Source organism: Brassica napus, chromosome C5, assembly GCF_020379485.1.
Source record: "Brassica napus cultivar Da-Ae chromosome C5, Da-Ae, whole genome shotgun sequence".
NCBI lineage: Eukaryota > Viridiplantae > Streptophyta > Magnoliopsida > Brassicales > Brassicaceae > Brassica > Brassica napus.
In genome coordinates this window covers 30,879,169-30,895,479 of record NC_063448.1, presented here as the reverse complement: position 1 = coordinate 30,895,479, position 16,311 = coordinate 30,879,169, and the positions used below count along the sequence as shown (strand labels likewise).

The following is a 16,311-nucleotide window of genomic DNA, read 5'->3' as shown; positions in this document are numbered from 1 at the left end:
CTTCGTGTAACCACTTAGGATAATCTGCATCGTCGTCGTCATAATCAACCTGCAAAAATAAAGAGAATGTTAATGAAATACAGATCATGTATGAAAAAAGAGTTTGAGTTAATACCTGATTCCGCAACCACTTAATGAAGTGTTGATCTTTCCTTTTGTCTACGTCACTTGTGGATATACCAGGAAATGTTTCTTCGACTTGAGAAACAAATAGGCTGTAAAATCACATTTTATAGAAATGAATCTCTCGCAATTATACAATTAATTATACTTATATGTGTTTCGAAGTGTCAATATATGTTACCTTTCAAAATAACGCATCAATGGATCTTCGCAATTGAGTAGAATATAGGTGTGTGCACTATGAGCGTCTTGTTCACTCGACCACCAAACCTCTTTAGACTTCCCACCGAGTCGCCCAATCTGGCTAAAGATGTCTGGAACACCAGCAACTGCATATGTTGGCGCAACACCACCATCATCATATCTTCTTGGAGCTCTTCTCCGGGTACGTACTTTTGACGCAAAGTAGTACGATGTGAAGTGAGAAACTTCTTCCGTCAAACTTCCAGCAATTATAGAACCTTCAACTTTGGCGAGGTTCTTTGCTTTTCCCTTCAAATATTTCATGGCTCGCTCATACTGATACATCCATCCGTAATGTACAGGTCCACGAAGCAATGCCTCATATGGGAGGTGGACAGCTAGATGCTCCATGACGTCAAAAAATCCGGGAGGAAATATCTTCTCCAAGTTGCACAATAAGATGGGAATGTTCTCCTGAAGCTGTTCCACAACTTCTTCTTTAAGAGTGCGTGTGCTCAGATCCCTGAAAAATGCTCCAATGCCTTTTATATTCAAAAAAAAATTAAACACATTGTTAGTCATATATTATTTTGTAAATTATTGTGATATAATACACTACGTACCTGCAAGTGCTTCATGTACGTTTGTTGGAAGTAGCTCCGCAAATGCAAAGGGCAGTAGTCGTTGCATAAAGACATGACAATCATGACTCTTCATCCCGGAGAACTTTTGACCCTTTTCAACACATCTAGAGAGATTCGAAACATACCCATCGGGGAACTTCACTTCTGATGCCACCCAGTTGAACAACACCGACTTTTTTTCTGAAGATAATCTGAATATCGGAACGGGAACTTGTCCATTGCTTTTAATATGTAACTCGCTTCTTGAGCAAATATCCGGCAAGTCCAACCTCGATTTTATGTTGTCTTTTGTCTTCCCTGGGACATTCAATATTGTATTCATGATGTTCTCAAAGAAATTCTTCTCTATATGCATCACATCGAGGTTGTGGCGCAGAAGAAGATCCTTCCAATATGGCAACTCCCAAAATATACTCTTCTTGTGCCAGTTGTGATGAACACCGTAAGAATCTGGCATATTACGAGGGACATGCCAATTACCACCCCAACGAACTGTTTCGTTAGCTCCGTAGTAGTCGATTTGCGCTTCAATTTGTTCTCCAGTTAGATATGGAGGAGGAGTGTCTCTCACAACCCTTTTGTGCCTAAACAAATTCTTGTTTCTTCGGTAAGGATGGCCAATGGGAAGAAATCGACGGTGACAATCAAACCAACTTGTCTTCCTACCATTCTTCAGTTGAAACGCATCTGTCGTTCCATTACAATATGGACAAGCTAATCTCCCATGTGTAGTCCATCCAGACAACATCCCATAGGCAGGAAAATCACTTATGGTCCACAAAAGCATCGCTCGCATCGTAAAATTCGTCTTCGTTGAACAGTCATACGTCCTCACCCCTGTTGACCACAAATCCTTCAACTCTTTTATCAGTGGTTGTAGGAAAACATCCAGGGACCTTTTTGGATGGTTCGGACCAGGTATTAATATGGTCAAGAATAGTAACTCCCGTTGCATGCACATCTCCGGTGGCAGGTTGTATGGAGTAAGAAAGACTGGCCACAATGAATATTGTCTCCCTGACATTCCGAACGGACTAAATCCATCTGTGCATAATCCGAGATACACATTCCGGATATTGCTAGCGAAATCCGGATGTACTTTGTTGAAATGTTTCCAGGCTCTTGCATCTGATGGATGAGTCATCTCACCATCCGTCTGAGTATGCTCGGCATGCCATCTCATCTTTCCAGCAGTCTGCTCTGATTGATACAATCTTTTCAATCTGTCTGTAATTGGTAGGTACCACATCCTTTGGTACGGTACCCTATTACGTCCCCGTCCTTGCGGCTTGAATCGTGGCTTCTTGCAGAATCGACATTCTTCTAGCTTCTCATCATCTCCCCAATAGATCATGCAGTTGTCGATGCAAACATCTATCATCTCCGAAGGCAACCCAAGACTATAAACCAGTTTCTGAATCTCATAATAAGAATCAGCAGACACATTGTCTTCCGGCAAATACTCTTTAAACAAGTCCGCCCATTCGTTCATGCAACTTTCAGGTAGATTGTGATCAGTTTTAATATTCATCATTCTAGCAGCTAACGACAATTTAGAGAGACCTTCTCTACAACCACTGTAAAGTGGTTGATTCGCCGCGTTTAACATTTCGTAAAACTTTTTTGCATCTATATTAGGTTCTTCATCTTCATCATGAGCTACGAATGCATCAGCTACCATATCATGAACCCTATCATAATCTACCATCTCCTCCTGATGGTAACTATGTTCATTATGCAAATGATGATCAACCGGTTCTTTTTCCTGAAAATTGCTATTACTACTACTAGCTTCGTTCTGATCATAATTAAAACCTTCTCCATGTTGAAACCAGATATAGTAATTTGGCGTGAAACCTCTATTTATTAAATGCTTCCAAACATTTTCACGGTTTGCCAGTTTCGAATTGTTGCATTTCCGACAAGGACAGAACATCTTACCACTTTCTTGGGCGAGCGGTGTTGAATCTGCTTGATGCATAAATGTCTCCAGACCCGCAAGGTATTCTTTCGTCACTCTCCCGTTAGCATCTCTATGCATATACATCCACTTCCGCAACTCGTAAATAGTCCCGGAGGCAGCCTTTTTTTTTTCTTTCACGTTTTTTGTTGTTGGTGTGTTTAAAATGATGTTCAAACATCCATATTTATAGGAAATTTCGAATCTGGTAGTTGCAAGTTTCCTATGAATTTACGATGAAAATTAATTAGGTGGCCAAAAAAAACGTGTAACACCTACAAAGTTGGTGGGTTCAAAAATTTCCTCGCTAAATACACGTAAACTATTTCCTCGTAAATAACATGCTGCAAAGTTTACGTCGTATTTACGAGGAAACACTTTTGTCGTTACGTTACGAGGAAATAACGATGACTTTAGTTTTTCACTTAAATTCCTCGTAAACTCGACGTAAGTTTACGAGGATTGTTTTTCCTCGTTAAATTTCGTCGTTAAGCATGTGTTTTCTTGTAGTGTCTGTACAACATCTATTTGCATCATGGTTGGTGCCTCGTTCTTTGGGGAAGTGTACTCCATGGTTCCTGAACCTATTTCACATTCTCTTGGACAACACAAATGCATTAATCTTGTCATAGAGTTAATAAGAACATGCTGGTCCAAGTGAAACTTACCATAGATTTTGGCATTTGAACGATTCATTGTTCAATTTTTGGTTTCCACTTGTTGTGTGGCTCATGATGGAACTTGTGCCCTTGTTATTTCCTTGGGACTTTAGTAAGCATAGAACTCTCCTTGCTTTCTCCTGTACCATGAGAATACATGTTTGAACCAGTACCTAAACGTGGTGCTATACACTTACCTTGGTATGGTATTTGTATGACTGATTGTTGGTTCATTAAGCAGAATGGTTGGCATCATGTCTTGAGATATCTTCTGGTACATCACAAGGATTGCATCTGGTAGTTCCTCTCCTTTGGGTTTATGTTCCTCAAGATCTGTTACAACACCTGTTTTCTATATTTGTTCGGCAAGATTTGTCCTTAGGTGCTTGGTCACTGTCCGCTTAACATCCTTTATATATTAATTGCTAACCATTATAACATTTTTTGATAATTGAAACCCTATCGTAGAATTTTTAGAAAAATATGTTGATTCATCTAAATATATAATAATTTTTTTATTAAACTGACCATAAATTCATTATTCATGTTCTTCATTATTTTCTTAAATAAAAATTACGGAATTGCCTAATATGGCCAAAGTATATATGAAAATTAATGATTTTGAATAATAACACTACAAGAAAACGCATGTATAACGCTGACAGTTTTCGTGGTTATTTCATCGTAAAATAGGGTTTACGACGAAATAATTATGAAAGCCATTTCATCGTTAAACGTTCGTCGTAACGTATATTCCTCGCTAATTCGTCGTAATGTTATGTGGAAAGGTTTCATCGTAAAGTAGTGTCAATAATTTCGTCGTAAAAGCCACGTAAGCTATTTTCTCGTAAAAGCCACATAAACATTTTCCTCGTAAACTACACGTAAACGGGTTCCTCATAAAGTATACATAAAACTTTTCCTCGTAAAGTAGACGCTTGATTTCATCGTTCTTTACATGTAATCTTTACGACGAATCTGCGTGTCTTTCGTAGTAAATTCCTCGCAAACAATTTTTCATTTTCATCTTTAATTAGATTTTAATTAGATGTAATTTAGCTACGAATTTGCTTCGATTCTTTATTTTTTACAAAAAAATATAATCAAATATATTTTAAAAATTTATTTAAAAATTATTAAAACTGTAAATAATAAATGAATACAAAAATATTTTATAAATATTTAAGTTTCAAATTTATAATACAATAAAAAAAAGAAAAAAAAAACTAAGGGTTGTTTTACTGCATTCCTTGGAAGAGGTCTTCACTACTCCTCTCTACTTCTTCCTCATCCTCATGGGTGTTGGGTGGCTCTGGAACGGAATTTTGTGTCCGCATCTCCGCAAACATGGTCTCCAAATGAGGATTTCCAGCCGCTAGAAGGTCTACAAAGCCCTCGACTGAACTCATACGAGCTGTGAACGCAGACCGTGTCGAGCTCAACTCGGAACACAGTTGAGTGACTTCACCAGTCCGTATCTGACCATAAGACGATGTCGCTCTTGGGACATCGTTGACAGAACCAATCCCCAGCATACATCTCTTTTTCTTAGGGACACCTTAATTAGAAAAAAAAGATTAATGTTAGGGATATAAAATTATATTAAATGAATAATAATGGCTAAAAATTTAATTTTTTTTACCTCTTCGTAAATCTGATCCACTTTACGTGTGGATAATGTGACCGATATTCCATCGAGGGACTACTAGGTCAGCTGGGTTTGGCGGTCTTCAATCTGAGCAACCACCTCGTTGTACATTTGCTCGGACCTAGGATCCAAAAATTGCCCAGCCTTGTTCTTGTGGGTCCTCTCGTAAAGATCCTTAAGAGATAGGAGAACTCCCGTCTCTTTGGCCTAAAACACATTTAAAAAAGTTAGAATATATTTTAAAAAAATAATAATTAATTAAAATATTTACCATATCCAAACAGACACCAGCGTATGATTTTTGACCCAAAGAGTGAAGCATCGGCCCGTTTCCGTGCTCATCTTTCGTCTGACGGGAGGCTTAGCAACTGTTGGAGACTTTAAGGACGATGTCAGGTTCCAATAATGGGTGAGGCCATCCCACACTTCCTTGGTGAGCTCAGCGGGTTTTCTCCTGCTCATAACCCTTCACGATCTAATCATTCTTCCAGTTGGATACTGTGTCCAACAATCGACCTTTCGCCTTCCAGACAAACGCTTTCTTCGCCCTCTCGTTCACCCCTATGGACCAATGATATTTTTGCTGTAACGAAAAAAATTAGATTAATAATTCGTGTAAAAACAATAAAAAAGTTGTAATAATAAAAAATAAGGTCTATATAATTAATTAATAGTAACTTACAACGAACATTTTGAACCACATATTTCTGACGTGGTCCGGCGTCAATTTCCAGTTCGGATGAGCATCGGGGAAGTAGCCTTTGATCGCCCCGGTTACGTTCCGAGCGACAGAACCGTCAAGCCCAAACTTGAGAAAAACAAATTAAATTATGTAAATCATTTATTATTGTTATAAAATAATTGTACAATAAAAATGTAATGTACTAAAAGTTCTATCCGGTCGGTCGGGTCTAAGACTGGTAAACCTTCTCTGCCTGGCTGAGCGAGAAGGTCCTCGACGGTGTACATAGCATAAGGAGCACTCGGCTGCACCAGCAAATTGGGATGAATCCCTGCCGCCATCGGAGGATGTGCCTCCTCTGGAACATGATCATGATGCACGGGTGGCGCATCAAACCGAGGAATCTGTGGTGCAACTTACGGAGGAACCGGTTGTGCACCAAAAGGAGGCGACTGAGAGACTCTCTGAGATGATTGAGATTCGGGGACAGTCTCCGGAACCGAAGAACTGGGAGCTGAAGAAGATGATGCACCTGTACGACTACTAGGCTCACCAAACATCTCTCTGTAATGCGATGTAAGCTTCTTCTTTCTAACCATCTGACAAAAAAAATTAATTTTCAGTATTAACCATCTGAAAAGAAAAGATATAAATTAATTAGCATTTAACAATCATCATCCTATAATAATCAACAAATTCTATAAACCTATATACAAATCATCATCCTATAATAATCAACAAGGCTAACTTGGTCTGCTTGCGGAGCCAATATAAGAGGCTCGAATTTGTTGTACCTTCGTCCACCATTGACATCAACTACACCAAATTAGTTAAACCGAACACCTATGTTGATGACGAGGTCAAACCAATCACATTTGAAGAGGATGAATTTCAACTTTAATAACCCTGGGAATTCCACTTCAATAATCTCATGTAAGATCCCGTAGAAATCTGTTTCGCCTTTGACACATATTCCATAATTACTTGTCACCTGTTATCTACCATACTCATATGTATGAATAGTAAAGCCTCGTGTGAAATACATCGGTGATGTGGTGACCTTTGCAACTGGACCTTGAACTAATTCGTGAAACCATGTGGTGTAATCTGGATCGTCATAATCAACCTGCAAAAATAAAGAGAACGTTGAAATTAATCATAATAATGGCAAATACAGATCATGTATGCCAACTTACAAAGTTGGGTTAATTAATACCTGACCTTTTAACCACTTAATAAATTGTTGATCTTTTCTTTTGTCTACCTCACTTGTGGATATACCTGATATTGTTTCTTCGAATTGAGTAACAAATAGGCTGTAAAATCATATTTTCTATTGATTAATCATTTGAAAATTATATAATTTATACATATATGTGTTTAGCAGTTTTCATATATGTTACCTTTCAAAATAACGCACCAATGGATCCTCGCAATTGAGTAGAATATATGTGTGTGCACTATGGGCGTCTTCATCACTCGACCACCAAAAATCTTTCAACTTCCCACCATTCGCCCAATCTGGCTAAAAAGGTCTGGAACACCATCAACTGCATATGTTGGCGAGACACCAGCATCATCATATCTTCTTGAAGCTCTTTTCCGGGTACGTACTTTGGTGTAAAGTAGTATGATGTGAAGTGAGATTTTTCTTCTGTCAAACTTCCAGCAATTATAGACCCTTCAACTTTGTCTAGGTTTTTTGCTTTTCCCTTCAAATATTTCATGGTCCGCTCATACTGATACATCCATATGTAATGTACAGGTCCACGAAGCAATGCCTCATACAGGAGGTGGGCAGCTAGATGCTCCATGACGTCAAAAAATGCCGGAGGAAATATCTTCTCCAAGTTGCACAATAAGATGAGAATGTTCTCATGCAAGTTGTTCTACGATACCCTATTTAAGAGTGCATGTGTTCAGGTCCCTGAAAAATGCTCTAATGCCTTGAATATTTCAAAAAAAATTAAACACATTAGTAGTCATATTATTTATTTGTGCATATTATAGAGCAATAACGAAATTAATGCATAGTACAAAGAGAAGTAGTTGTTGCATAAAGACATGACAATCATGACTCTTCATCCTTGAGAACTTTTGACATTTTTCAACACATCTAGAGAGATTTGAAACATACCCATCGGGAAACTTCACTTCTGATGCCACCCAGTTGAACAACACCGACTTTTATTCTGATGACAGTCTGAATATCGGAACGGAAACTTGTCCATTGCATTTTATTATGTAACTCACTTCTTGAGCAAATATCAGATAATTCCAACCTCAATTTTTTGATGTCTTTTGTTTTCCATGGGACATTCAATATTGTATTCACGATGTTCTCAAAAAAATTCTTCTCTATATGCATCACATTAAGGTTATGGCGCAAAATAAGATCCTTCCAATATGGCAACTCCCAAAATATATTCTTCTTGTGCCAGTTATGCTGAACTCTGTAAAAATCAGGCATATTACCGGGAACATGCCAATTACCACCACAACGTAATGTTTCTTGAGCTCCATAGTAATCAATTTGCGCTTCCATTTGCTCTCCAATTAAATATGGAGGATGAGTGTCTCTCACAACCCTTTTGTACCTAAACAATGTCTTGTTTCTTTGGTACAGATGGTTGATGGGAAGAAATCGACGGTGACAATCGAAAACAACTTGTCTTCCTACCCTTCTTTAATTGAAACGCATATGTCATTTCATTACAATATGGACAAGATAATCTCTGATGTGTTGTCCATCCAGACAACATCCCATAAGCATGAAAGTCACTTATGGTCCACAAAAGCATCGCTCGCATCGTAAAATTTGTCTTCGTTGAGCAATCATACGTCCTCACCTTGTTGACGACAAATCTTTCAACTCTTTAATCAGTGGTTGTAGAAAACATCCATAGACCTTTTAGATATTTTGGACCAGGTATTAATATGGTTAAGAATAGAAGCTCCCGTTGCATGCAAATCTCCGGTGGCAGGTTGTATGGCGTAAGAAAGACATGCCACAATGAATATTGTCTCCCTGACATTCCAAATGGACTATATCCATCGTGCATAATCTAAGATACACATTTCATCTATTGCTAGCAAAATCGGGATGTACTTTGTTAAAATGTTTCCAAGCTCTTACATCTGATGGATAGGTCACTCACCATTCGTCTGAGTATCCTCGGCATGCCATCTCATCTCTCCAACAGTCTGCTCAGATTGGTACAATCTTTTCAACCTGTCTGTAATTGGTAGGTACCACATTTATTGGTACGGTACCCTATTATGTCCTCATCCTTGCTATTTGAATCGTGGCTACTTGCAGAATCAACATTCTTCTAACTTCTCATCATCTCCCCAGTAGATCATGCAATTGTCAATGCAAACGTCTATCATTTTCGAAGGCAACCCAAGACTATAAACATGTTTTTAATTCTCATAAGAAGAATCAGCAGACACATTGTCTTCTGCCAAATACTCTTTAAACAAGTATGCCGATGCATCCATGCAACTTTTAGGTAGATTGTGATCAGTTTTAATATTCATCATTTTAGCAGCCAAAGGCAATTTAGAGAGATCTTCTCTACAACCACTGTAAATTGGCTGATTCGAAGCATCTAACATTTCATAAAACTTTTTTGCATCTAACATTTCATAAAACTTTTTTGCATCTATGTTAGGTTCTTCAACTTTATCATGAGCTACAAATGCATCAGCTACCATATCATGAACCCTATCATAATATACTATCTGCCCAACCTGATGGTAACTATGTTCATTATGCAAATGATCAACAGGTTCATCCTGAAAAATGCTATTACTACTGCTAGCTTCATTCCCATAATTATAACCTTCTCCATGTTGAAACCAGATATAGTAATGTGGAGTAAAACTTTTATTTATTAAATGCTTCCATACATTTTCACAAGTTGCCAATTTTTTTATGAAATTTCAAAGTTATTGATAATCAACAATGAATAGGCATTTACAAAAATTGAAAAAAGTAGCTAGCTTCTGAACAGTAGGAAAGAAAAGAATGAAAAAAAGGAAATTTTTTTCTAAGTTAGCTTTTAGGAATCTTGTCTCAGATTGTTACTTCAAACAAACACCTCATCAGTCCCTCTAGCTTATCCCCATATGAATATCTCAGAGATGTGATTATGTTCCTCATAGTCTTATCAATCTGAGAAGGCAGCTTCTCTAAAGGTATCCAAGCTTTCCCATGCCTTCTTGCATTTCTCTCCTTCCAAACATGGTAAACTGTCATTTGAAACACCATTCGTACAAGAACTTTATCCAACTTAGATCGACGATCATATTGAATCTTCACAACAGTATCCTGCCAATCTGGTGTGATGCGAGTACCAAAGAGTCTTCCCGTCACCCGTATCCAAACCATGTAGCTGTAAGGACAAGCGAAAAATAGATGGTCCCTAGTTTCATTCTTCTCCCCAGACAGCAAACACTCCTGTTGTAAACTCCAAACCCTCATATGATCTCCTGTAGACAGCCGATTCTTGATTGCAAGCCAATTAATGAATGAAAATCTAGGAACAGCCTGTGTGAACCAAACCACAGTGCTCCAATCAACTTTCTCACGCGTTTCTTTGAGTTGATCCCAAGTCCTACTAGCCGAAAAGAACCCCTTATAATCACCCTGATCATGCTTCCACAAAACAATGTATGAACCTAGGTCACTCACAGGTAAAGGTCATTCTTGAATCTTTGCAATGAGATCCTGGAAAACACGGGTCCTTCCTCCTACCATTCTCCATTGTCACATACCTTAGCAGTTCTCAAAATGCCTAGATAACGAGTTCCCTGCTCGCCTGTTATATCAAGAAGCTTCCCTACTTCCAACCAGTTGTCAAACCAGAAGAAAGTCGCTGACCATTATGTACCTCATGACGAATAAACTGGTACGCAACATTGCGTAATTTCAACAACTTCGTCCAAATACATTAACCCGTGGAGTTCTCTTACCGAGTTTCCAATTTTGAATTGTTGCATTTCCGACAAAGACACAACATCTTACCGCTTTCCTGGGCGAGCTGTGTCGAATCTTCTTGATGCATAAATGTCTCCATCCCTTCGAGATATTCTTTCTTCACTCTCCCATTAGCATCTCTATACGTATACATCCACTTCCCCAACTCGAAAATATTCCCATCACCCAACATTTTTTTTCTTTCACGTTTTAGTTTTTTTTTCTTTTTGGTGTGTTTCAAATGATACACAAAGGACATATTTATAGGAAATTTTTGAAACTGGTAGGTGAAATTTTACTTAAAAAATTTTAAAGGAAATATAGTCAGCTAGCCGAAACAAAAAAAACGTGTTTACAACTAAAAAGTTGGTGCACTCGAGATATCGACGCTAAATAGACGTAAAATATTTCGTGTCGTAAAGTCTTCGTTATATTTACGTCTACTTTACCACAATAAATTGCGTCGTTTTTACCACAAAACTTTATTTTCGTTATTTTACGACAAAGTTACGTTGATTTATTTTTTCCTCGTAAGATCCTCGTCAAGACAACGTAATTTTACCAGGATTTTTTTCGTCGTTTTTTTCGTCGTTAAAATTTTGTTTTCTTGTAGTGTAAGGATTTGATAAAGATTACTGTATCTTTTATCAATATTTGTTTAAGTTTAATCTATTCAAATAAATTAAACAATCATATTAGGGAAATACTCTAGGATAGCACTAAAAAAGTTTTTGTAAAATTAATTTATATGTTTGGATTAATAAAATTTATTTATATGTTTGAACCAATTTTAATATATCGTAATAGTTACTGACTTTATTATTATTCAATATATATATTTAGTATTTCATAATATGTAAAATATATATAATGCATAAAATAATTCATGTATAATGTCCATCTCGCGCAATGCGCATCAACCTAGTATTGAAGACTGATTTTTAGTGATATTATTATTAGAAAAACAAGATATATCATTAGTTGACAATTATAATTTTTGGGTGTTAGTTACCCACTATAACTAATTTAGAAAATATACAAATTGATCTTTGGCAATAAAAAAAAATAATATTTACAAAAAAAATAATTGATCAAATCGATGTTAAAATGTTAAAATCTCCAGAATCTTTTTCCTTCATTTGAGTACATGGTTGTAGGTATTTTATTTAGTGAAAATTGCAATCATATCTACAGCTGCATTCACGTCTGATTTCCTCATTTGCCTTGACTGGAATGTCAGTACAATTACAACGCATCTCACCTAGAACGGTCTTACTTACGTCTGGATGTTTGGCTATGAACTCCTTCACTTCCCTTGTACAAATACTATTTCCGTTATTCCCGCATTTTCCCTTGTACCAGCGATCAGTAAAGCGGCACGCCAACTTGTTCACGGCTTCCACTTCTGTTGTTTTATATCCACAAAATAAAAATGATAAATTGAATAAATATTTGTAAAAGAATTTTATAGCGCAAATACTAGTATTACCTTCAACTTGGGCCACAATGAAAATTGCAAGAAACAATAAAAAACATAAAACACATTTTTCCATGATTCAAAAACTTATTTTTGAGTTACAAAAAGTATTGCTTATTTACTCTCCTATGAAATACATTGTATTCTTTTTCAGAAATAACTTATATAAGAATTCGTAGTTCAAAAAAAAACTTATATAAGAATTATACTCAACGTAAAATAAAAATAGATGTGGCTATCAAATTAGGAAAAAAATGACTAGTGCGAACAAGTCAATGAACAATTTTCTATTCTTTTGTGTGATGCATGCTTAACGTGATTTATGCTTTGCGTGGAATTACTATATATATATATATATATATATATATATAAACTAGAAAATAAAATAATAGTAATATTTTAATAAATTTAATATGTTGCCAAATATATTTTAATTCCATTAAATTGAAAATCAAAAATGAATCCCCAACATGGAATTTACAAACATTTAGGATTTGGTGAAACCCCATGATGCAAAAATGATTGAAAGTATTCTTCTAAGTAGAAATCAGATGGATGATAAGAATTGATGGCATTTCACTAATAATGGAAGATACACGGTACAATCAGGGTATCAAATTGAAAGGATATATCCTGATAAAGAAAAACCACCAGAATTTTATGGACCCAATGTGGACACACTTAAGACATTCTGCTGGAAAGTAAAGTGCCCTCCAAAGTTAAGACATTTTTTATGGCAGCTGCTGACAAGTTATATAACAGTCACAAAAAATACTAAAATCAAGAGGAATACAAGGAGATACAAGTTGTGAACGGTGTGGGGACCCGGAGAAATCAATAAATCATGTGTTCTTCGAATGTCTTCCGGCACGTAAAGTGTGGGCACTATCTAAGATTCCATTGAACCCAAACATTTTTCCTATTGGCTCTATATTTGCTAATATGGATCATCTGTTTTGGAGAGTTAATCCAAAAATAGAGGATCATCATAGAGGATCATCAGTTTGCATGGATCCTATGGTACATCTGGAAGGGTCGGAATAATAAAGTTTTCAGTAATATTGATATTGATCCGAGGAAAACGCTTAACTTAGCAAAATTGGAATCAACACTTTGGGCTGAGGCACAGGTTGTCAATAATACAAGGTTGGCACCGGAAGCACAGATCAGAGCTACCTCGGAGACTACTGGAAGATGGTGTTTCACTGACGGTTCTTGGAAATATAAGGATTCTTTTTCATGACAAGGCTGGTTCAGCACGCTACCGGGGTATGAGGGTTTGTTAGGGGCAAGTCTCTCACCTCTTCATGCGGAGATGGAGGTATTAATTTGGGCAATGGAATGCATGAAGAACTTAAGACAGTACCGGGTCACGTTTGCAAATGAATGTTCTCAATTTGTGAAGATGGTTTCGGAACCAGAAGAATAGCCAGCATTTGAAAGCTACCTGGAGGATATTAAGTTTTTGAGAATGAGCTTCACCAACTCAGAGATTGTTCATGTTCCTAGGATGTCTTTAAAGATTTCAACCACTTTGTTATACTTGCGAGCCCTTTTGTGGAAGAAGATAAGATAAGATCTAGGGTTTTTGGAGTGAAGTTCAGAAAAAGCATTCAATTCGTAGCCATAATCAGTCTGGTTCAGCATTGATTAGATTGGGTGAAAAGCGAGGAAATGTTATTAAGATGTCGGCCGCTATGGATAGAGCCTTAATGGCTCTCTCTTTGGAAGAGGAGGACGAACCGTTTGAAATGCCAGATCTACCAGGTTTCTGTTCCAATAAGAAGAACGAGCTGAGCCTGGTTGGTAGACTGTTAAACCCGGAATGTCAGAAGATGTCGACTCTCATCTGGAGAATGCCCGGGAAATGGCAAAAAGAAGGAAAGTGTCGGGGAGTTGCTTTGACTCAGTAGCGCTTCCAGTTCTTTTTCGATAAGGAACACGACCTGTTGGATGTACTTGAGAAAGGGTTCCATACCTTCAACGAATGGGCGTTGGCTATTGAAAGATGGGTGGAAGATCCGCCAGACGACTACTTGCAATACATTCCTCTTTGGATTCGAATAAGCAACATACCCATGAACTACTATACGGAGGAAGCCATAATGGCGCTTGGGGATCTGGTAGGGGAAGTAAAAGAAATCATCTTTGATCCGTCGAAACCCCAGACTCAACCGTATGAAAGGGTTCAGGTGAAGTTCAATGTTGCGAACCCTCTAAGGATGTCGAAGATAGTCAAGATAAAAGGAGGAAAGTCGGTAACTATACATTTCAACTACGAGCGGATTCAGAAGCGCTGCTTCACTTGCCAGAGGCTGAATCACGAGCAGAGTATTTGTCCCTTGGTGGTGAAAAGGAGGAAGGAGGAAGCTTTGGCAAGACGTCATAAGATCTCTAAGGAACTGGAGTTGAAAAAGATGGTCTTAGAGGAGGATGATCCACTTTTTGGAGTGCTGAAAGAAGATCAGGTGGGAATTAACTCGGCCACGGAAAGACCGAAAATAGCAAAAGAGGTCTTGGATGAGATGAGGCAATATTTGTTAATGGCCACAGATGAAGACAGACTGATTAGAGAAGAGAGAGTAAAGTCTTATGTGGCTGCGGTAGAAAAAGACCATGTTTTACAACGTACGGTCCTTCGTTTGGAACCACCCCCGATTCGATCTCAAGATTTTAACAAAGGCAAAGGAATAGTGTTTACCTATGAGGCAAACAACAAAAAACCGTCTGGAAGAGATCAGTCAGAGAAGCTGATGGCTTCAGCAATTAGAGCGGGAACGGCGGGGAGGTGGAATGCCAGCACCATCTCCAGTGCAGAAAGTGATGGAGCAAACTTCTATGGTGACTTTATTGGCTCTTCTGATAGCTCAACGGTCTTTAGCACTGGTTTTTCGGAACCATGTACTTCAGCTGGGGCTAAAAAGAAAACCTATCAACGTAGGAGGCCTCCGAAATCAAGAAGAAAACCGAGACTCTTAACTGCTGTTGATAAGCAGGAAGGTGTTCTATGGGATAAATCAGCTGATAAGAGAGTGGAAGGGTGCAAGAAGAGAAAGGTAGAGTCTGAAGTTGGGGAGCTTCTAGTCTCGGCGAAGTCTAAAACCCCAAAGGTGATCCCAAGGGAGGGATCGCCCACTCTTTAATGAGCATTTTAAGTTGGAATTGTCAGGGATTGGGGCGTACTCAAGACCTGACAATTCAACGTCTCCGGGAGATACGTTAAAAATATTTTCCGGAGATAATGTTCTTGATGGAAACGAAGAATTGTAGAAATGTTCTGGAGGATTTGAAGGTTTGGTTGGGTTATGATAAGGTCTTCACTGTTAATCCTAGAGGTTTGAGTGGGGGCCTGGCTGTATTTTGGAAGAGTGACATCAAGTTGGAGTTTAAGTTTGCGGATAAGAACTTGATCGATATGAAAGTGCAGTTCGGAGAGTTTAGCTTTTTCCAATCTTGTATTTATGGGCAGCCGTCATCGGAAGGGAAAGAGATTGTTTGGGAAAGACTGAGCAGGATAGGAGTCGGCAAAAGTGAGAAATGGTGCTTAGTAGGGGATTTTAATGAGATTCTTAACAATGGGGAGAAGCTAGGGGGTCCTATAAGAGCGGAGTCATCTTTTAAACCATTTGGAGATATGCTGACGGCCTGTGGTATGGATGAATTGGACTCCTCGGGCATCAGGTTTACGTGGGCAGGTAAAAGATGGGATAAGTGGATCCAGTGCTGTCTGGACAGGGCTTTCGGGAATAAGGAATGGATGAGAGCGTTTCCAAATTCTCATCAAAGTTTCATGGAAAAGCGAGGTTCGGATCACAGGCCGGTTTTGGTGACGTTCCAAGCCACTCAGGTGTTAAACAAGGGCCTCTTCTGGTTTGACAAAAAACTTTTGCTTCACCCTGAAGTAAAACAGAAAGTCATCGAGGCGTGGAGGGGTGCTCCACCGGGGAGTGCAAA

The 16,311-nt window shown here is 38.1% G+C and overlaps 2 protein-coding genes across 2 annotated transcripts; one reads left to right on the top strand and one right to left on the bottom strand.

The window, feature by feature from the left end:
* Positions 1-9,977: 9,977 nt before the first annotated feature.
* Positions 9,978-11,073, bottom strand: LOC106436759. The gene is made up of 3 exons (XM_013877707.1): positions 10,929-11,073; positions 10,679-10,779; positions 9,978-10,559 (listed from the first exon to the last, which is right to left on the bottom strand). Exons 1-3 carry the CDS (start codon positions 11,071-11,073, stop codon positions 9,978-9,980), a joined length of 828 nt encoding a protein of 275 aa, XP_013733161.1.
* A 2,969-nt stretch (positions 11,074-14,042) lies between these two features.
* LOC125587204 lies at positions 14,043-15,500 on the top strand. The gene is made up of 2 exons (XM_048757402.1): positions 14,043-14,159; positions 14,295-15,500. Exons 1-2 carry the CDS (start codon positions 14,043-14,045, stop codon positions 15,498-15,500), a joined length of 1,323 nt encoding a protein of 440 aa, XP_048613359.1.
* The last annotated feature ends 811 nt before the right edge of the window (positions 15,501-16,311 follow it).

What these genes read in the sequence shown, in the direction of transcription:
- LOC125587204 (XM_048757402.1), top strand. Translation starts at nt 14,043, where the DNA reads ATGTCGGCCGCTATGGATAGAGCCTTAATGGCTCTCTCTTTGGAAGAG. An exon ending in AGAAGAACGAGCTGAGCCTG is followed by an intron (nt 14,160 to 14,294) that starts GTTGGTAGACTG and finishes TTTTTCGATAAG; the next exon opens with GAACACGACCTGTTGGATGT.
- LOC106436759 (XM_013877707.1), bottom strand. Translation starts at nt 11,073, where the DNA reads ATGTTGGGTGATGGGAATATTTTCGAGTTGGGGAAGTGGATGTATACG. An exon ending in ACAGCTCGCCCAGGAAAGCG is followed by an intron (nt 10,780 to 10,928) that starts GTAAGATGTTGT and finishes CATAATGGTCAG; the next exon opens with CGACTTTCTTCTGGTTTGAC. An exon ending in GCATTTTGAGAACTGCTAAG is followed by an intron (nt 10,560 to 10,678) that starts GTATGTGACAAT and finishes GTTTTGTGGAAG; the next exon opens with CATGATCAGGGTGATTATAA.